The sequence below is a fragment of the Megalops cyprinoides genome, chromosome 14 (assembly GCF_013368585.1).
Source record: "Megalops cyprinoides isolate fMegCyp1 chromosome 14, fMegCyp1.pri, whole genome shotgun sequence".
NCBI classification, from domain to species: Eukaryota; Metazoa; Chordata; class Actinopteri; order Elopiformes; family Megalopidae; genus Megalops; species Megalops cyprinoides.
In genome coordinates, this window is record NC_050596.1 from 20,274,167 (window position 1) to 20,296,495 (window position 22,329).

General features: G+C 44.3%; 1 protein-coding gene across 1 annotated transcript; it reads left to right on the plus strand.

Annotated features, from left to right (window-relative positions):
- Positions 1-359: 359 nt before the first annotated feature.
- ndufa10 (NADH:ubiquinone oxidoreductase subunit A10) lies at positions 360-14,347 on the plus strand. The gene is made up of 10 exons (XM_036545997.1): positions 360-512; positions 1,079-1,247; positions 1,538-1,753; positions 2,263-2,349; positions 2,855-2,976; positions 5,856-5,935; positions 6,459-6,513; positions 7,989-8,074; positions 9,525-9,633; positions 14,020-14,347. The coding sequence occupies exons 1-10, from the start codon at positions 438-440 to the stop codon at positions 14,086-14,088; spliced, it is 1,068 nt and encodes a 355-aa protein (XP_036401890.1). The 5' UTR covers positions 360-437; the 3' UTR covers positions 14,089-14,347.
- Positions 14,348-22,329: the final 7,982 nt, after the last annotated feature.

Consider the following 22,329-nt stretch of genomic DNA (forward strand, 5'->3'; position numbering starts at 1 on the left):
TACCCACTGAAATGCATTTTATGGTGTGAAATAAAGGCAAATAAAAAGGCGAGGTATAGCACCATCTATTGGATACAAAGAAAACAAACAAACAGTGCTGGCAGTTTCTTATTTGCGAGAAATAATTCCATGTGGGCGACTGTCACAAAAATGACTACATCTATTTGTATTTCTCCATATAAAACACAAGGAATTATGTTTTTTCTGGGGTTCGCCTTAGTTCTGTAAGAAAATGCACAACAACTTTACCAGTCTACGCGGAGGACGAGGGGAAGCATGCTCAGGCATGCGATTGGCCACACTTTTGATGACTTCACAGAAACGCGACAGGGACTAGGAATGGACCCTCTGACGTATAATTTTCGCATCGGGTGGAGGAGGGCGAAGTTGGGGTCAATTCGGAGCCGTAAGGATCTGCAAATTTTGGAGCATAACTGATGGCTCTACGGGTTGTTCGGTTGTTCACCCCTTCGGGTGCAGCCGTCTTCAAAGTGGGGTCCACGGTTCAGATGGTAAGACATTCTTACTTGTAGCGCGAATCATGTTCATGGTCAATTAGACCTAGCGAGAGAAGGGCCTCTGGAATATAGCTATCTAGCCTCCGCTACAAGGACATCAAAACAAGCAAAGAGCACTAGGTTGACATGGATCGGCTCTGGCTATTTAGCTGGCAGACTGGTTGGTGTAGTACGTTTCCTAACTATCTAGCTAGCTAATGTGAACTTCAATTACTTAAGATGTATCGAGTTAACGTTAGATAAGATAGATAGCGCACTAGTAGTGTTTGTCTTCGTTGCAGACTGACTGGCAGATGTACCTGTAGCCTTTCAAAAATTAGCTCGTTAAGTAGATTGTGTCCATTCATAAAACGAGATATCCACCTGTCTAATCGTACTTTGCTACACAGATTTTTGATAGCTAATTTGCTCAAGTGAAAATTGGCATATGCCGAAAGATAGCTTGCTAGCACAGTTTAAACATGACTAGCATAGTGTTAACGTTTACGTGTAGAAACTAGAAGCAGAAATCACTGAATGTACGAGATGACAGTCCTAATTACCAATATGATGTTCTCCAGGCCAGGATTCACACCGGTGCCCCCAGGAACCTGGAATATGGCTGGTTGGCGTATGTTTTGGGCGAGAGAACCAAACCAAAGTTCAAAGAGTACAGCAAGATCATCACTATTGAAGGAAATTTAGCCTCGGGGAAGGGGGCTCTGGCACAAAAGCTGGCAGACAGGCTGGGTAAATACTTTCAAATATTCTGACATTAACGGAGAACTACGTAGCTGTGAAATAATTTCAGATGTCTGGTGTTAAAGCCTTTGAGTGGCTCAGGGGTTTATCTTTCCTTGGATAGTTAACCCTTATCTATGATGTCTGCTAATGTAGTGGTGGCTGTTAACTAGAACCAAAGTTTTGCCCCCCCCCCACTTTGCAGCAGTACGACATGACAAATACATTGTTATTACATGCACCTACTTGTTTATGTTGGTTTTCCCTTATGTGGACTGTAACTTGTGCTGTCATCTTAGGCATGTTGTACATGCCTGAAGCGGACATTTACTACCTGGACAAAGTGACAGGAGAGAAGGAGCCTATGGACACGCGGTTCAATGGGAACTGCAGCCTGGAGAAGTTCTACAAGGACCCCAAGGCGCCCGATGGGAACTCGTACCGCCTGCAGTCTTGGATGTACCATGTCCGGCTCCTGCAGTATGCGGATGCCCTTGAGCACCTGCTCAGCACAGGTAAAAAGAGGGTGGAAAATCGCATTCACAAGGAGCTGCACCAGCAGCTGTTAATAGCTGATTTCGTGGTAATGATGTCAAAGGCCTATCTAATCATAGTGGACTTAAAATAAATGGACACTTTGAAGCTTTACTGGGCCAAATCAGGATTTGGGGAGAGATTTATTAATATGTTCTATAAATATACCAAACCTTAGTTTATTTGAAGCACAAGTGACCTTGCTACTTCCATATTGTTTTTAAGAATTATTAATGATTTATGATTCTGTTAATCCCTTTGTCGCAAAAGAGTTTGTTTACAGAAGTTGCGGAAGTCATAGGATTTCTCTTGATTGTTATCTGGCAGATCCCTCAGTGATAGCCATGACATCATTGATTGGTGCAGACTTTTTTCACCAATGTACAGTGCAATTTCCATATGATGAAGGGAAGGGAAGGGACTGGGTGAGTTGTACTCAGTATTTCGGAGCTGGACAATTTGACGTGCCGCCACTTTCTCATCTGTTCAGGTCAAGGAGTAATCCTGGAGAGATCTCCCTATAGCGACTTCGTCTTCCTGGAGGCCATGCTCAAACAGGGCTACATCAGGAAGCAGTGTGAGTGAGCGTTAGTGGGTTAGGGGCTGTGGGTGGGGTGGTGTGGGTGAGGGGGGGGACTATAAAGACCATGGCCATGATACAATGTCATATGGGGGGAGAAAAAAAGGGTTCATGTTTAAATTGAAGGTCACCTGCAATTACAGTTATTTATCTGTATGTATTTACCTTAATTGGTAAAAAGCTTCTATAAAAAGTTATTTTGAAAGTGAACCCCATTGACCATGATTAGTTGCTTTATTCACATGTGACAGATGGGAGAGGCTAACAAAACACTCTCCCAGGATTTTTTTTTTGCATCCAGGACCACTTTTGGTGCTTTTTAAGCAACATATAATCTGCACAAATTATTGCCTTTTTTAATCTTATCTCTAACTCAAGCCCTTTTCTGAGCTGCTTTAAGGTTCATAATCCACATATCCACATATTAATAATAATGGAGAGGTACCATACCACCAGCACAGAGACTGACACTTTCCCTGTCTCTGTCTCCTCTGTGCTGCAGGTGTGGAGCACTACAATGAAATCAAAGGCATCAGCATCTGCGAGTTCCTGCCCCCGCATCTCGTCATCTATGTGGACGTCCCCGCTGAAGAAGTGCAGAAAAAACTGAAGCAGTCAGGCCAGGTGGGGAGAATGACATGTGTGAAGGATTCTACCAGATTCTCACCAAATTCTCAGTCGTGTTTAAGATCTGTACCCTTGTAATGTCTCCATTTTTCAAAAGCAGTTGTCACCCACGATTGATCTCGTCGCCTGGAAACTCACTGGTTGACCGCGCACAGAGTTACTATATATATATGGGGGATGATTGGTATGCAGGGCATCCATGTTTAATCTGTAAGAGTTTTACAAGAAGGTTCCAATGCAGCATGCAGCAGGGAGATGAGTCAGCTACTTGTTACTGCTTCTGAGTGGATAGCTGTTGGTATTAAGAAGGCAATATACTGGCCTCACATGGAAGCTACATTAGAGTGGTAGACATTAAAGTAGATGCTTGAAGGCAATCCATTGTGGCTCATTGTGGTCATGGCTCTAAATAGGCAGAAAATTGACTTCAGCTGTACCTCCAGCCTAACGACTGCTCTAAACCTAATCCGGAGGACATCGCCACTAGCCGTGTGCTCTCTGTCCACCCCGTCTTATCCTAGCAAGCGAGCTGGAACAGGCTCTGGAGATAGGTTATCCAGACTGGAATTGGCCCGTGAACAGAACTACATGAAGGTCGTTAAAGTGAGTTTGGCATGGCAGCTGGAAAAAGAGTTTTAGGGAAGTGGGGGGGGCAGTACTGCAGGTGTAATGTGGACTAGTGCTTATCAAAGTGGGTAAATGGAAGATTGCAGGTGCAAGGCCCTGATTTGGAACTGCTTGCAGTGCCTTTGAGGAGGACTGCTATCTGGATTGGCCCGGTAAATGTCAGAGCAGTATCGCATTAATGTATGACTATGATGTGTGAAACGGTAGATACGTAGGATGCCTTGGGTAAGTCAAACAAACAAGGTTGGGTGCTGTCACAAAATTTTTAGATTTGGCTGTGTTAAATTTGTCCTGATTTTTTTTTGCCTTTGTGCTGTCAGGATGGTGTCTCTTATCTTTGTTGGTGTGTTGATGGGAGAACAGGAAGCAGAAAGATTTAGAAATTCACAGTGTGCATCTAGGGAATCTTCACAGGGTAACTTCGGGAGGAAAATGGGCCCAGTGAGTGAGCAAACTTTGACCAATTCCCAGCAACTCCCCGTGTGCCCCACACACGGCATGAGCATCCCGGTGCGTCTCTTTCAGAAGACTTCCTGCGATCTGTTTCCCACTGCCGTCCTGAATTCCCACTTACCCCCGCGAGCTGGCCAGCGCCTTCCTGTAATTGGCGACAGATGTTGGTGCAGGAGTGTGCGCACTAGTGTGTGTATATGCGTGTGGGTGTATGCTTTTGTTTCTGCAGAAAAATGGAGAGTCAGAGTAAACTTGAACTTATCATCTGGTCGTGGATTTTTCCATGGACTCTGCCTTGGACTTGTGTTGTTGACTCCAACCTATGAGTCACACGTCCTGCTGTCAGAACCACCTACCTCTGGTAGGCATTGGACTAACATTTGGAAGACTAATCACCCTTGTTTCTCTTTTTCCCTTTTATGACGAGGGATTATTAGCTGTGGTCTTGAGTAGACGGGAGACTGAGTTATGCTCTGACATGTCGTTTTTGCTTCAGACAGTAGTCCTGCCAATGCTTTGTCCTACTTTGAGAATTTGCATTCTCTTGAAGTCAACTCTTTGGTGAGGTCATTGCCTTACCTTACCCTCACCCCAGGTTTCAGTGGAAGTTGGAGCCTCTGCCTTCTCCGGCCTCACAATGCCCAAAATATTCAGCTTCATTTTCTGATATTCATTCCTTCATTTTCTTCCTTATGTATTTTATCGGTTACTCTTGCCAGAAAATGAGCTTATTTTAAAAACTGCAAGTTGAGAATCTGCTATTACGAATGTACTGGAGCAAGAGGCAGCTTGTCGGCGTTCTCTGGTAAACTGGCTAAGATCAGGCAACTCGCTGTGTCTCGGGGCTCGGGGGAGGAGGTGAGCCCTCGCGCTCCGATGCGGATCCGCAGGTGCAGGCCTGGAGGTGCGGCATAAACATGTTTTCGGTTTTCTCACCTGGTGCGGCCCCTCCCTCCGTAATGCCCAATTTTCTGCCAGCGTGTGAAAATAAACACGGTAATGAAGAGAGACACTTGCTGTAGCGGTTCAGCGGCACTGCTGCACACGTGGTTTCAGTTAAGCGGGGGGATTGGAGGGGCTCAGGCCTTACAAAGCCACCTCAGTCCGGGCTCACTTTGTGCTCTCTGCAGCCTACCCCCCCCCCGCCGCCCCACGAGAGCCTGCCTTTAACATGTGGTAATGTTTAATAGAAATACAAACTATTGTTTAATGTAAAAAAAAAGGGGGTAACGAAAACAGTTAATGCTTGATTGCGGTTTAAGAACAAAATTGCACATTTTTATCATGGGAAAGCAAACGCGGAAAAGCTGTTTGACACATTTGAAGGCGTGTAATATGAAGGGTTGTCAGGATGTGTCTATTAACTGAGCCTCACTGGAGAGTTAACGCTGCACCCTAATGATGTTTGTGATTTCTTGTACTACTGCTGCAAAGGAAGGAAGGAGGACAGATGGTCTGTGTGTGAAGATGGAGGGTCAGGGAATGACACTGATGAGCTTCTAAGTTAGGCTGTTAACATACTTCAAGGTTTTTTGATCCTTGCTATAAGAGAAATAATAATACACATCAATAGATTTCTTCTCTGACCTCATATTCACATTTATAATATAATCAGTGTTCTTATTTTTGCACCTGTAGTCAGTTCAGATGAATTGCAAATTTCTGTGGATCCAAGGCTGTAGAGAAGTGAATCAGGCAAACCCTTTGCTGTTTGTGCTTGCGTATGTGCATGTTCATTCTGATACAGCAGGAATATCAGCAGTGACTTAAAAGAACAGTCGTTTTTTTTTCTGCAGGCTCCTCTTCAGAACGTCCCTTTGGCCTATCTGAAGAGCATTGAGGACTCCTACAAGAAGAACTTCCTGCCCCAGATCAGGTGAGGGGGGGTGTGCAAGGTTCCTATTAAAGGACTGACCCTCTTTTCCCGTGAGCCGCCAAGGGTAGCTCCCATCTCTTATGTGGTTCTGTAAAGAGCACAGCTGCTGGAAGCGTCATAGCTGTGAGCCTGTTCCCTCCCTCGCCCCGAACCTAAAATAACAAAGCCCATCCTGTGGTGTGCGCTCCCTCCCACAGCTAGCCATAGCTGGGGAATGTGCCATTAAATAAGATACCAGAGTCCACCTGGTGCAGCATGGAAACGGTGCCAAAGAAAAAAAGATTTATTGAAAATACAAAATGAGGAGTTTTTTATTCCATCACGCAGTGCTATCCGTCAACCTTTGGCTTAGTTCAAAACTGATTTGAAGCTAATTTGTGCTGAAAAAATGTAGTATGTGTTTAAGAACGTCCCTCTTCAGTACAGTATATATACTGTATATGGTTACGCAAACACTAAAGGTATTTTTAGTGGGCTTGAGGACTTAATACTGATAGTTTCTCTGTGTTCAACTTATTTCTAGTAAGGAAGCCGAGTTGCTGGCCTACGATTCGGTGCAGGTGCAGGATATTGAGAAGGTAAGTGGAAAAAATGGCTGGTGTGGAATCGGGACCACTGCATCATGGTGTGCAAACGGTTGGCCTGCTCCTCACCCCTGCTGAAACAGTGGAGACTGAAATGTGTTGTTGTAATATCTCAGCAGAAGGTATTAGAAATTAATACTCGAGTTCCGTGTCACGTGTCAGGTCTCTCTGGCTCTGTCCAAGCCTACTCAAGTCAGCCACTATAGGTGTTTGGGTTGCGACTCCTTTGTCACCCTTTGGGTGCATTGCAAGCTGGTCAACCTGACTGGCCTCCTATTAATCATAATGAGGTCGAAAGTGCCTTGTGGGGGTTGTAGTTCATATGAAGCACACGTTGGTATAGGGCAGCAAGTTTGACCCGTAAGGCAGTGAAGCTGTTTACAACATCAGCATAGGAGGGACTATCTTAAGTAATCAAGTAGTAATCTGCTGGGCTAATTGGACACTAGAAAACAGTAGTGCAAGTTGGCATGAAGCAGTTCTTTCCTCTCTGTTTCAGCCTGTGGAATAGTACTGCCTGGAAGGGGTGTTTTGGTTCCCTCTTAGTTTCTTTTCCTCGATCTGAGGGTTTTTTTATGCACCTCCTCCTCTCTGTTTTTGCTGTCTTTTCCAAGCTATTGGTTTACATGAAAAGGGCTGATGGATGTTTGCATTTCTGCCAATCTGGCTTATGTGGGAAGGGTAAATTTTTACTCATCGAGGCTTCTGTAATTATCCTTGAAACAGCTCTGTTACTGCTTAACATTTTTTTGATGTGAGTGGCCAAGAGGTGCCTTTAATGAATTTTAATGAATTTGTTTTACTGTTGTCATAATTGAGGACTTTAGAGGGCCATGACACCATGTCTCCTTCTCTTGATTTCACTTTTCAGTCACGTATTTACACAGTTTTACATAGTTGTATAGAGCTACCAGTTTGGAAAGTTTAGTTTTCTGGACTAAAAGGCCCATTCCGGGCATTCTCTGGTGGCGAATTCTGGGGCCACTAAGGCCGGGCCACCCTGATGGGCCTCAGGGGCCTTTGGGCCTGGCCATATTAATGTTACCGTCAGTTTCCAGGGGCCCCCATGCTCTCTGTATTGGCCTGCATAGGCCCTGCTTGTCTGCAGCTGATTAGGGCTCAGACTCCTGCCGCACTCCCATGAGGGATGGGCTGGCTGAGCCTCAGCTCCGCGCCGGCAAGAAAACCCGACGGCTTCCCACGGGCCACTTAATCCTCCCAGAATCCTCCAGACCAGCGGCCAGGGCTGGGTGATTAACGGTTTATAGCAAGCTGGCTCTGAATGAAAGGTTCTCGTACTGATCATGATAGCGTGCTTGTGCGTGTATGTGCACGTGTGTGTGTGTGTGTGTGTGTGTGTGTGTATATAAGAAAACAGTTCAAACAAGGGCAAGATCACACTGAGAGGTTGTTCTCAGTCCAGACCCCAGTAGTTCTGTCCAGATCTCAGCAGTATTTTCCCTTGGCAGATGGTGGAAGACATTGAGTACCTGAAGTTTGAAAAAGGACCTTGGGTGGAACAAGATGATGTCTCCCTCCACTACCTGCGAATGCTGTGAGTATTTATGGACAAACAAAAGTACACCAAGGTTTTAGGCTATATTATTCAGAGGGTGAGAAGGACATTGTCTTTTCCCTTTTGACTGAGGTTTTATCGTGTCAGATGTAACTGGCACAAAGGCAGGGGTTGGTCTCACATTGTCCAGGCTGGCATATATGAATGAATTCCCCAGCAGCTGTGGCTAAGCAGACAAGACATGTGGGCGAATTCACACCCATTTTCCTTTGCAGCTGGTCTCAGTTCTTGCGCCATTTCTACCAGCCCGTGGAATCAAAGCACGCCGCAAATTTCACCCATGCGTGCAAAAGGACGCCATTGTGGGCACTGGGAAATTCGTAATTGGGAAATGTTGTTTCTGGAAGCCTGAAAGGAAGTCCCTCCTCTCGGCACCTGTTCGTATCCAATTCCACGGGCCTCCAGCGCGGTTGTTTGACGCAGATATATTTTAAGTAAAATATTGTTAATCAACCATCACACTCTGCAAGGCGAACACAGGGTTTGAGTTACTGATGAGGCCCTGCTTGTCTTGGCAAGCCTGTCCCACATTCTCCGTTAGGACCGAAGTGAAATGCAGGGGTGGAGCAGCGAGATAAACCTGAGAGTGTGGGGCTCATGAATAACCTGAAATGAGAGACCCATCTACCGCCATAATGCACCTGGATGTGTCCCAAATACGCCTGTAATGAATCACCCTGGACTGTCTCTCCTCTCCAGATAACCAGATACACATCCAGTTGTTGCAATGTTCAAAGAAGGTTTTTAAAAGATTAATAGGCCACTTTATAGACTGAATAATGGCTGGAGCAGAATTGTCTGATTCATATTGTTCATATTGAAACTATTTGGGTCACAGAGGGAGGAGGAAAACTCCCTTGCAAGCCTTAGAGGTCTGGACTTTTCATCCATAAATTCTCTGATCACTGCCTGTGTGATGGTTCTGGAATTTTTATTCCCTTCTTTGTTAATGGTGTGTGGGGGGGAGTACGTTCTCTCCCACTTGCAGGCTGTCAGCCTCAGCTGACCTGCTGTTGTGAACTGTAGCTATATTCTTGAGTGGTGGTGGCCCTTGAGCTCTGGATGGGGGGGGGGGGTGGGGGGGGGGGGGGGGGGGTTGAGATGTGTACATTTTTACCTTGGTGTTGTCTGGCTTTGACCAAGCTGGATTTCTCCACACAGAGGAGAGTTAGACCACCAATCACACAGGGCCTTGTGTGACTCTCAGGGCTTCTGTCAGCAGCACAGCTAAGGCCCTGAATTAATCCCAGGGCTTCTGTTAGCAAGACTCATAGTAGCTCATGTGACTGCATGGGCTATCGGACTGCTGCTTTTAATAGTATACTGTTTTGAAATGTGCTCAAGAAGGGAAATGCAAGACAAGCCCTGAAATGTCTTGGTGTGGTTGTGACTTCAATCTCCTCACAAACTTGTTGCTCTGTTTCTCCAGGGCTCAAGACAAGCAGAGAGTCATCAGCCTCACTTGCATCTCCAGGTTCCTGCCTGAAGTCACTATTGGGGCTCATGAATACGACAAGGCCTACTATGACTACAGATCGGTAATGGAATGGGGGGGTTGGTGGGTGGTGGTGGTGGTGGGGGGTGGTGAATGGGGTTGGGGTAATGTTCAGCTTGGGGGAGACAAGTGTGTAGCTGGAGAACCCCTAAAGGCAGGCGACTGCAGAAATCAGAGGAACAAAGCAACCTTGTAGGGATGGAAGCAAGGTGTATAAATTAGTTTCCTTTTCCCTGCTGACCACCCCTCAGTTCTCCGCTACTTTGTTTGAACAGTGCATTTCATTTCCACCAATGCAATATGTGAGAAGCACACAAGTTTATCCACATGAAGTGGAAAAGACCTATCTGTTTTTTTTTTTCTCTCGTGCGTTGCTTTTTCCTTAGAAGTAAAGGCTCATGGACCTTTTCTACATGCTTATTTTATTATAAGGAAAAAAAAAATATATTGAAATAAAATGACAGTTTATGTAGTTTTCCATGAGCTTCAGATTGTACACAATGAGGGAACTGATGGTACAATAACATTGATATAATGGCATCATAATTGCAAGAGTGAATTTGAGCATGGTCAGAAATTCCAACAACTGTGGGAACTAATTTTACTTTATAATTACGTACTAGATGACATTGCTATGTGTGCATTGTCAAAACAAGTCTTTCCTTTTTCTCCATGCCGAGTTAATGTTTTCCCAGATTATTTCAGCAGTTCAAGTCATTCTTGAGCTTGATTGTTTGGCAGTCTTGGTTTGACAAATTGGGAAGGACGTTTATTGAAAAGAGCTGTTTCTTCTGGTGGTCGCTGACATTTCCTGACCCACCGCAGCTAACCACTCTGTCAGACTGAAACACGCAGCACACGCTGGCCTTTTAAGTCTGTGGTGGTCCAGGTGTGGTTCAATGCCAACAACCGTGATGGACGCGCGACCAAACAGTTGGGTTCAGTAAGTCACACATGGCAGCAACAGCAGTGTCCCACTAGAGATTCAAACTAGCAACCATATGGTCACAAGTCCCTAAACATTTGTCCCTTAACACCTCCCAAGCGTCACTGCTTTGTAAAACTTGTGGGTAGGGAATAATAAATATGTATGAAATATTGTATTTTGGAATTCCCAGCTGCCATTTGTTCTTATTTGGAATGCGTGTGAGGGGAAGTGTGGGCAGGCTCTGGAGGAGCCAAATATGAAAGTTGGTGCCCTGTTTCCCTCCATGGCGTGCTTGCGGCGTTTGCCAACTCGCCAGAAGGGGACGTTTGAGCTGCCTGCCGAAAGGCTACGCGTATGAGAAGTCCGCTTTGCCCGCGTTCCGTGACTGCTGACGAAGTGCAGATAGGGCTTATAGTGTTTTGTTTGGCTAAATCAAACAAACCCCGCCAAGGACCTGCCAACGCGAGCCTGACGAGAATGCAAAACTGCGGACTGTTTAAAAACAAGGGGAATTGAGGCAAGATGGTAGGAGCAAGGCTCCAAACGGAGCACAGCGTCAGGACGGGGTGGCCCGTAGAAGCTGGCAAAAGACGGAAGGAGCTGTATCGGTGAATTCATTTTTTTCCCCTTTGCAGTATACCATACAAGAAACAGTGCTGCTAGTTTTTTGTGTCCAGAGCTTGAGAGCTACTTCTCACAGCAGGAGTATGAGCTGCACTTGGGGTGGGGAAACAGGTAAGGGAAGGGGGGGGGTGAGTGGGTGAATGGAGGCGTTGGCCTACGCTCACTCCATCTGCGTGCTAATTAGCCCGTTTTTAGCTCCTTTTTTATGTATTGTGTTTACACATCACATTTGCTGTGCAGAGAAGCTGGGTTATATTAGAGTGAGAGCTGGAGGGAACTCGCTTACCGTGTAATGAGCGTTCAGGGTGTGAGGGAGAGCCAAAAGTTCACCCCCTCCCCACACACACACACACACACACACACACACACACACACGTATGTACGCACACGCCTGAGAAACAAGGACACCTCCCCTCACCCTTTCCCCCTAGTCTTAATTAGAAGCAGAGGAGACAGATGGACCACTGTGATGTTAACTGCTGTAAATTTTCTGGTCCTCCTCACCCAACTCAGAAGAGGGCAAAGGGACACAAACTTGGTGATCAGATCTTTAGCGCATTCCCCCTAGCAGCAGGAGATGGTCACAGGTCTGCACCGTTTACCTATCGCAAGACGCGTGGAGGCTACAGGTGAATAAACAGCTAATGAGTTGACTCAATTTCAGCTTGCTCGACGGTCTGTGAGAAAGTCCTTCAAGCCATGCCCTCTCAGCCAGTGTAAGTGCGCACAGCTGAGGGCCTGTGAGTTTGATCCAGGGTGCTGTGCATCAGATGTTGCTGTGGTGAGTGATGATTGGCGGGGATTGGTGATTTACGGGGTCCCTCTTGCTGAGGCTCCCATGGGTGCAATGTAGACAGCTGTGTGTCGCCCTGCCTCGCTCAAGCGCATCCCACTCCCCACCCACCCGCCATTGTCGCTGTTCCAGGGTTCAGTCAGATTGAACCGAGTGGGTGGTCCGTCCATGCTTACGGGAAAAACGCTTGGCCGCCATCTTCAGATAGTTGATTTAAAAAAAAAAAAAAAGAAAGAAAGAAAGAAAAGGCACCCTCCTTGCCAGGGAATTTCACCCACGGCGTGGGTCCAGCAGCCTCAGAGACGTCTGAACCGCAGATAACTCAAACCGTCGGGTGGCCTGGAGGTGTTCAGAGCGGGATCGAACCCGGACGTCCTGCCAGAAGCCAGCAGGCCCTTTTTATCAAGACGAGAGGAGCGCGAGCAGTCGTCCAAAACATCCTTATTTATAGAACACGAGAAAGAGAACAACACTCAGACGCAGAGTGATTGGCTATTTAAAGAATTCTGTTTCCCAGCAGGCAAGGGCTGCTTTTGGAATGGAGTGGCCTGCAAACCTGAAGCAGATTGGAGTGCTGTGTTTTGATCCTCTTTGCCAGTATTAAAACACACAGCAAGGCTTGTCTAGCAGAAACAGCTACTGTTGTTGTGAAAGTTTTTGTAATGTTGCTCCAGCTGCATGTCTAAACACGTTTTGATTTAGTTTTTTCAGTCTTGTTATTAGTGTTTTGGACTCGTGTATTTCAGGTTTGTGCAAGGTGAATAGATGGTTTGTCAAATTTGGTAGAGCCATCCCGGTTGAGATGAATCTGGATTTTTGTAGAATATCCAAAAATATGAAATCTAGCAATATCTTAAAATGTGAACCCATAGTGTGCTCAGACCAGAACCCCCTACAGAAAAGCTCCCCTATTGCCTGAAAATTCTACTGACATTGAAGAGATATGTAGACATCAGGTGTGACACCGAATGGGCAGTCCAAAACTATCTAAACGATACCGTGTTATTGTTGTATTTAAATTGTGTAATTAAGAGCGGGATTTGTGGTGCTGTTTTATGAGACTATTACGTTCTGGAAGGTAGAGTGTGGAGTAGATTTCTACCTCCATCTCTCAAAGGACTAGAAGTGTTCCTCCTTGAAGAATGGTCCAGTATCCCACTGGAAACAGTTCAAAACTTATATATTAGCATTCCAAGAAAGGCTGAAGCTATTCCACAGGTAAAGGGAGATGCTAATACAGGTAACTCTGTTTTAGTCAATTACTGTCATTTATTGTTTTGTGTTTTGAGGCTATGTTGTCTACCCCCTGTACATATACTGTACGTTTACATAATCACTTTGGCAATGAATGAAACAGTGGTACAGTTAAAGTAAACAGTTATTCAGTTATTCAGAAATCTACAACCTCCCACCCCTTTAATTTTTTTTCTGTCTTTTCGTAACTTGTATTTCTGCTTTTTTAGGGACCGTGACTGGTTTTACAATTGTTTGTTTTGATAACAATGATACACTGTTTGGGGCTAAGCTACACTCTAAATTCTTCAGCATGCAGCATATTGATACCATTCACACCACAAATCAGCTGGAAGGAGCACTGCCATCCCCTAAATCAGTCTTCCTCCTTGTAATTTAGTCGGGGGTTTTTGGCAGACACATTTTTTTGAGTCTTCAAACAGATGTTTGTAGCACTTTTATAACTTGAAAATAGAATGAAAACATATCATAAATCCTTCAGAGGAGAGCTCTTCACTCTTATCGAGCACTGTTAAATTGTGGTACGGTTTGATGGCGGAGGTGGATTTTATGCTCCCTGTAACAAGAGAGGCAGCCTTGTTGCCCTAACTGACTCATAGCTCCCACATCCCTTGTTTCCCAGATGTATTGAGCACAGAGTGAAAGTGTGAGAGAGAGGCAGAGAGCCCATTCAGTCTGCAGTGGGCTTCTGGTGTGTTCAACAGCGAGTGCTAGATGCATCGCCTGTAAGCCACCCAGAAACATTCGTCTCAAAGTGCAGGCACCCGTTGCAATGTTGCTTTCATTTCCCCCCGCCCCTCATGCTGGATTCTCTTTCCTCTTCTCCTCAGCTCCCGGGAAAGATGTTCGCTCCAGGTTACAACAGGGACGTCGGTGACAAGTACGTCTGGCTGAAGTGAACGGAGAGAACTAGTTCTGGAGCCTCAGAGCAGGAAAAAAAACAAAAAAAACAAAACGTACTTACAAAAACCCCCAGTCTCAGAGTATCAGCTCTTCACCTGTTTTTCTGCTCTGTGGGAAGAATGCAAACTGGTTTGCATCCTTGATTGGATACAACCAGCACGTCCTCCTCTCAGGACCAGTTGTATGTATTAAAGGATAAGTTATGTCATAAAAAGAAAGTGTATTCATTAAACAAAAAGCAAAACTTTTCAAAAACACGGTGTCCTTGGACTTCATGAACTAACATTTCAGCTAAATTGAGAGACCAATGCAGGTGTAGTCACCAAGGGTTTAGGAAGTAATGGTTTTCTTTTTTAATAATAGGGATAATGAAGTTCGAGTGGGGGGGTTGTGGACTTTAATATGTAGTAAATTACTAAGGCCCTTCATTGGGTGACTTTTAGAAAAGTGTGCCATCCTATTTAAATTTAATTGCACTGCAGAATAAAATACTCATGACAAAGTAGTTTAAACAGCAGGTAAGGCCATTTTGAACTAGAAAGGCTTTCTGTTCAACTTAATGTGCAGCAGTCTGATTATGGCTTAGATTGGAATGACCCAGGTTTGATGAGAGGGAAGTGTCACAGATGTCACGGGTGGTAGGAGGGACTACCTGCGTGCAGGCGGTGACTTCTCTGTGGATGTCATGAGACTCGCATGGTAGGAAACCCCTTATTCCTCTCACACAAGGAAGCACTACAAACTCATGTATTTGTACACGTGGTCAAGTGATCCAGTTTGTAACTTGTGAAAATCTCGTACATGAAAGTGATATGAATCTTGGTTATGGCCTTTATCCAACATATGCCACAAATATGCTAGTCAAACTTGAATGTCATATGTATACTTTGACGATGACAGTCATGGATGCTGATTCACTAGCTCTCTAACTTGCTAGCTGTATGCCAGCACATTCAAATATAAAATCTTGATAAAATATTGAAGAGCAGTTACTCTTTAAAATAAGAAAATCTTGCCATAGATATATATTTGTTTATTCAGAGTATTGAGCATTTATTCATCAGTATTTTAGTAAAGTAAGAATGTCTGCCTCCCTTGAATCTTTCAGATTAAACAGAAGAATTCAGCTGTGTTCTTAAACTTTAACTCCAGGTGGGACTCAGTGGGTGAAACAGTTGAAAATCCCATTAAAATGAGAACTGCCTGAACAATGCACCAAACATCTTGTACTGACTTGCAGGAGACCAGGATTATGGGAAATGCCTCACCACAGTCAGATTTTAGTTGCATACAGACTACCAGGCTGCTTTCTCCAGTAAAGATTCTGTTGGCTCCTTGACAGGAACTGAATAGAATATGAGTATAATAAGACTGCGGAGGGTTGGTGGGGAAAAAAGAAACGAATTGAAAACAACTGGTGCAGTTCATTGTTATGGGAATGTAGTTTGAATGTAGAAAGATAATTATCTTTCCTTACTTTCCATAATTGTGCTTGTTATTTTCCATTTCCTCTTTTTCCTGAAGGATTTATTGAGATTTCGACTTCCCCAGTATGGTGCATTGCAGGCTGAAGCGTGAAATGGGCGGGTGCAGGGGGGCTTATGGAACACATCCAATCCACAGTGTATATTGGTGCCGGTGTTCATTGTTTTCAGCTGGTTTGGGCAGATCGAGTGGAAAATCCATCTCGACCCCACAGCACAAGCCATCAAACGGTGGAGCAGTTGTCAGCGTGGCCCATTGTAGCCGTAGCCACGGGGGAGTAATTACGCCCTGAAAGAAGGGAAATGCTCGGTGACAGACTGAAACTGTGGGAGCCTAAGCGCTCAGTGGCGTTTGGAAACTGTTAATTTAATTAATTTGCATTAGGCTGGATCAAAAGAGGCCTCCGGGTCTCGCTCGGCTTGATCTGCGGAACACGCCGCCCCCGAGCCCCTCTGTCTAAGCAAACTGCGCCCCCCCCCCCCCCCCCCCCCCCGATGTCAATATGTGCAGTCTGCAAAGGGTCGGGCCATTGGCACTTTGGCTCTCTGTTGGTCCTGATCTGATCTCCTCAGCCCTGATTAGAGAACGCAATCAGAGCCACACAGTGGATCAAATTTATCTTGTTTCATCCTTGGTTTATATTGGGTATGTGAATCACAATCATCCCAACCTGCCTGAGGCACTGAAACATATAAGGGAGGTTTATTGTGGCTATTATTAAAGGCTATTACAGGGATAATGTAGTTAAGTAAGAATATATACAAGGAACAAGAGGCAAGGGTGTCCTTGATGATTATTAACAGCATGGGTAAGTGGGGTTCTATTTTTTGACTGCAGGTGTAGGAGGGCAGTAGAAAAAGTAACCTTCCTGTCAATGTAGAGGTCGAACTGTAGGCCCAATCTGGGCTGCCTGGTGCTGCACCTTGTGTCACTTCTGGGAGATTATGTTTACGTAATTATTTTTTAAGTAAAAGGCTTTCACTACATGGTCAAAATGTACCTCCACAAGGTACCTTCAAATGCAGAGGTGGTTTGATGCATTATTATCCAATTCACTGTTTTCTCCACAAGCTGTGCCACATGTTGAGCCGCTGTTGTGTCTGCACTTTAATTAACTGGCTCTTTTCAATTTCATTCTGATTTTTCCCAAAAGAAATAAAAAACATGCAAACGGAGCAGGATTCGTTTGCGGTCCAAAAGTTGGGACCAAATTAGATTTTCGTAACTCTGCTGATGCTATCTCAAGCAGCAGTGTCCAGTGTTGTTCCTAATTACTCGACTTCCCTTACGCTGGCAAAGTTTCCTGAATTAGCCTTCGGCAGATCCGAGCGCAGTGATTAATTCCCGCTTCCTTTGTGTGCTGGAGAAGTCTGCTCCGCTGTAATTGAACCCAGATCACCAGCACTGATAAACCCTAATTGCAACAACGACCAAGTGTTCACACGAATAGGGAATAGGGAATAGGGAATCTCAAATTACTTTCTCCTCAGATATTCCACACCCGCCTCATCCCTTGTGTGGCTTATTTATTCTGTCAATTATTTGAGTCCAGATTTGCTATGCTGAGTTCAGCACTTCATACACAACATGAATAACACAATATGACACAACAATTGGCATGTTTTAACTTCAAAAAAAAATTTGTGTAGGGTTTCATAAGCATATCAGCATATCAACATTACTTTGGGAAAAAATCAAGGTTTTGAAAAAGATTGGAAGTAGAATGTGGAAGCTTGCTACATTGACAACATGGCCTAGCTTGAATTAACTGCAGCCTCACAAAAAAAGGAATATGTATCCGACAGAATTTATTTGAAATCATACAAAATGTTCATACAAAACGTTCATACAACGTACGAATGCTCAGACAGCATCTCGTCACTTGTAGAAAGTATGAGTTGGCAACTACTTAATAAATTCCTCATTGCAGTGTTGTGAAGTCATGCGTGTCCAATCACATATCCATAACAATATTGCAATGCTATCACAAGCCAAGCCACAGCTCTGCTGCAATGTTGTGATTACCTACTGTGTTATTTGTATGCGTTTGTCATTGCTTCTTTACTTGTGATCATATGTGCAACTTATTCTGATACTTGTCAGCTTGCTCTTTATTGGCTGAAAAAAATTGGTTTGCAATTTGATAAAGAGATGCAATGTAGTACAACAGAGCCCAATAACATAGCTATTAGATTGCTGTCCCCTGTTGGCTCAGTAGCATGTGCAAGGTTTAACACCTGAGTTAAGTCAATATTTGTTGTTCTATTACCTGCCTTATGTGCAACAATTCCAGCTCAGACTACTGTCTGAATGCTAATTAATCCTGCTTGGATTTAAATCTGGAGAGTCAGTAGGTGTCATGCAAGCGTACCCTCCCTATGGAATCAAACCATGTTATGGTTTACAACAAAAAACGATAAGCCCTGCAGCCAGCAGAGCATAGGTTCCCTGTGCCAGGTTTGAAGAGAAGAAAATGATGGTTTTTGAGATGCATTACCTTTTTCTTCCCTCAGGGGGGCACTATTAACCCATCTGATCTCACATCACACACCTGATCCACACCTCTGATCACTTCCCTTTAAGTGTGGATCTGCAGGATAGGTGAGTCTAACATACTTTTGTCCACCAGAGAGCACTATTGCGCCATTCGCCTTGAGTCATTCTTTTTCTCCTTTTGAATTATATGGCAAAGTACACGAGATTTAGTCTTGTGTTTATCCTTTAGGTGCAGTCAGTATTAAGAAGCTTTTATTTTGACGTGCACACTGCAGGTACATGAATGTTTTATAGACCCTAGAGGGTCGTATCATCCTATAGTTGTTATCGTGGCTTCTTATGCACTAAGGCAACTTCTTTTCTGTTTTAGAAGATGTTGCAAAATGGTTCAATAATGGATGTTAAAAATAAAAGATCATTTCTATTTCACATTTGTCTGCTTATGAAAAAAGAGCTGGCCATGAATACTTAATAAAGTAGGATTGTAGTCTTTAAATTTGCTTTAATGGTGTTTATCCCGTAGCATAGTGCTTATGTCTCTCTTTTCAGATATAGAGGCCCTTTCTTTGGAGGATAGAGTGAATGACAGGACTTTTGCAACACTCTCACACAAGCAAACTCCATCAGCTCAAACTCTTTCAATCAGCAGGGTTTCCTGTACACCAGGAAATGACACACAAGTCTGTGACAGGTGGCATGCTGGGTAGGGTTCGGACTGGATTGACTGGGACAGCTGGTGGGGAGAAAAAATGACAGTGACGACAAAGAGCTATCATTACCAAACAAAAAAAGTACATACAGGCAGCGGTATTTAAATGTGAGCGAGATGGTTTTCATGTGGAGAGGATTTGAGGGAGTGGGAGTGTGGGGTTGCAGTCTCACTGTGAGACTTTTATATCAGGAGTTCTTTTTTGTGTATCAGTGGGATAAGTAGTGGGAATTCCTGCCTCCTCACTCTTTATTGTCAGAGTTCTACAACTGTGGAGAGAAAGAGAATTTATATACGAGTGTGTGTGTATGTGTTTATTTGAATATACTTTCCTTTTACTCTACATACTTGTACGTAAGTTTAATATTGTTCATTACTGGTTCGGGAGGACAGCTTTTGTTTGTCTTGCCAATAAAACATTGAACTGAACTCAATTGAATTCACTCAAGGTTAAAACTGGTGGTACTGTAGTGGTCTAATGGAGCAGAGGGTGCATTTTCCAGCAGCAAAATTCACAGCTGTAGGGGGACAGAGATAACGCACGACAAGGATGGATATGGTGTCTCAGCGGCTCCTGTATTCCCACAATGTGAAGTCTTTTGGGGGACAACCTTCACTGTGGGACTCTATATGGTAACAATCCTTCACAATGTTCTACAAACATCTCCGTGACCCCCTTGCAGATTTCAGTGCCACCCAGTATGGCACGTCACTGATTCATGTCCTCGGCTTCAAGGGGGAAGGGGGAAGGGGGAAGGGGGAAGGGGGGGGGGGGGGGGGGGGGGGCGGTGGCTTTTGAGTTCACTTGCAGAGTCTGTCCTTCCCATCCGTCTGCAGGCTGTGACGTGATGAGGTGGTGGAGGTGCTGAAGGTGGTGGTGGTTGTTGGGGGGGGTTGTGAATTTAGAAATGCAGCTCATGGTAACCCCGAGCTGACAGCTCTACGTCAGATGCACAATGTGCGTGAGGTTTGTTTATAGGCATCAATAAATCACCCAGTGTGTTGTGATGCTTAGGTGGACGATGCCTTTGAAAGATGCAAGGCGGAGAAGCTGCTCTGCCAGCTGTGAACGAAACTGAGGGGGCCCAGGGGATTGTGGGTGTGACTGCTCTCCTGGGAGTGGCCTTTTATTCTGAGGGACGCTTGTGACAGTTAGACCAAGCTTCTGAAATCGCAGCCGGTAAGGTATGAGACCCCATCCATAAATGCACTCTCTGTGCTGGGGTAATAAAGACCTGATCTACCCTGACTTCCTTGAAGCACATGCATGCACCCACGCATGTCCTTACTTATGCAGATACACACACCAACTCACCCATGCATGTCCACACTTATACAAACAGACACACACCCACCCATGCATGTCAGTACTTACAAAGACGTATATACTCATTTACATACATACTAAATAGAACACACAATTTTAAGTGTTGTTACATGCCCCTCCCCTTTCTGTTTCTCTCTGAGATGGCCTGAGTGCAGTTGGAGTCAAGGTGCTGCTGATCTCCGCTAACGAGCTGTGCTGCTGACCCGCGCTAATGAGCCAATTGGTCGCACCTGTGCCATCCTGGTTAAAAGCAACTTTTGCCTGCAGAGGAGTGATACCCAGGTTGCTCCCCAGCCTTAGACCTTGTCTATGGTTTTGGGTTTTTTTTTTCTTTCCCTTTCTTCTTCCTTCCCAGTTTATTGTCTTTTCGTTTATATTTTGGGCTTCCCTGCAAGACGTGAGTGATCCTTCTGTCTAGCATAGTGTAGATAGAAAGAGTAGACTAGGAAGTGGACCGGAAGACACTGTGTTTTGTGAACGGGAGAGAGGTAAAGATTCATAAGACATTTAGACCAGCCTAGCCTAGCTCTCACGTCTTGGCCCTCCAACTCCACATTTGTACCCTTATTTTGTTTTGTGATGGCTTCTTATGTTGGGCTCATTGCGAGGCCGTAACAAACTGGGGACTCGTCCCGGACCTTAAGTGGGGTCCTTTTTTATTTTATTTTTATTTATTTTATTTATTTTATTTATTTATTTATTTATTGGACCCATTGCCATTTTTGGGTTGGGATATTTTTCTCACTTTAGTATATATGTATGTACCGTGCTGGTTTGGTTCTTCGCTGCTTGTGGAATGTTTTTACATGCAGCGGAGTTGTGTAGTGATTTTTTTTTTTTTTCCTTTTTCACTACTTTTGCTGTCTTTTTGTTTTGAGTTTTTGGCCATTTAGTAATTGAGTGGACCGTTTGTGGGGGGGCAAATTTTGTCTGGCCCCTGCTCTCTCTTTCTCTCTCGTTTTGATTTATGTAGTTGCTTTTGGGTAGTCCTGTGTTTGGTGGAATACAGGCTTTGCAGTGCAACTTTTGTTTTCTGTAGTTCTTTCTCTTGCATTATTGAGCTTTGTGCTTAGAATGGAGACTTTTGATTTGCAGATGTTTGACACTCCTTCCTTACAACAGCTGGAATGCTGTCAAAAGGCAGAGCTGAGAATTTTTGTATGGACCCCTTGAAAGGATCCTACTAGAGGCACAGAAATGTAATATGGCAAATTTTTTTGGTGAATGTATATCCACAAGATTTCCATCAGACATGGCAAATTTTCATGTCACAAACATCTCTACAGATGGAAATCATTGAGCTGGCCCCTTTTCACTTGGCTTTTTCTTTCACTTGGGCTGTTTACTCATGCCGTCTTATCTCTGATATCAGTGCATAACCTATTTATGACCCTCATTATCCAGGGCTTGTCTTGCCTGTTGGAGTTTGTGTAGAAATCTTGAAATTACAGATTTGATCACACAGACATAAAATGCGCTGCATGACTTCTCAGCCAAGAATGCTTCAAAGGAAGTATGACAGGTTTTTTTTTTTTTTTTTTTTGTCATTCATGTGAGAGATTCCACTGTCATCTCAGTTTACCAGGATATCTCTTGAAGGCATTACTTTATGAAGAATGTTTATCTAAAATGGTAGTATTTATTGTGCATTTTGTCTGAAAAGTCCCCCAGAACAATTCTAATACCTTGTAGTAGCAATTCAGTGTTCTCTCCTCTTTCCTCCTTGGCTTTATCTTTTCAAAAGCACAATTTTCCGACACTTATTTTCCACTCGATGTTTATTGCAAGACCTGGTTCTAGTGTTGTACTCCCAGATAGGACCTCACATTTTCCTCTTAGTCATATTCCTCACAAATGCATACTTACTGGAAAACCTAAAAGTTAAGTGATTTTGCAGAAGACAGATCTGGCTTTCTGTGCTCAGAAGTGAAACGCACCACCAGGAAGTAGACGTAACCAAGAGCTAAAAGATTAGACCTCATACTGCCTCCAAGAGCCAGCAAATGAGTGAAAGAGGGTCGCAGGGACTCCATCTCCACTGCAGAACTGGAGCCAGTCAATGTCAAATTGGAGCCAAATCTAGCCAAATTACTATGGCACAGACGCTCTTCCGTTGTGTTACCCACAGCCACAGCTCTAGCACATGACATCACACATTTGGAGAGTCACAAAGGTTTTTCATTTCGTGTATTCACACATTTATCTGTGCGCTGATTCAGT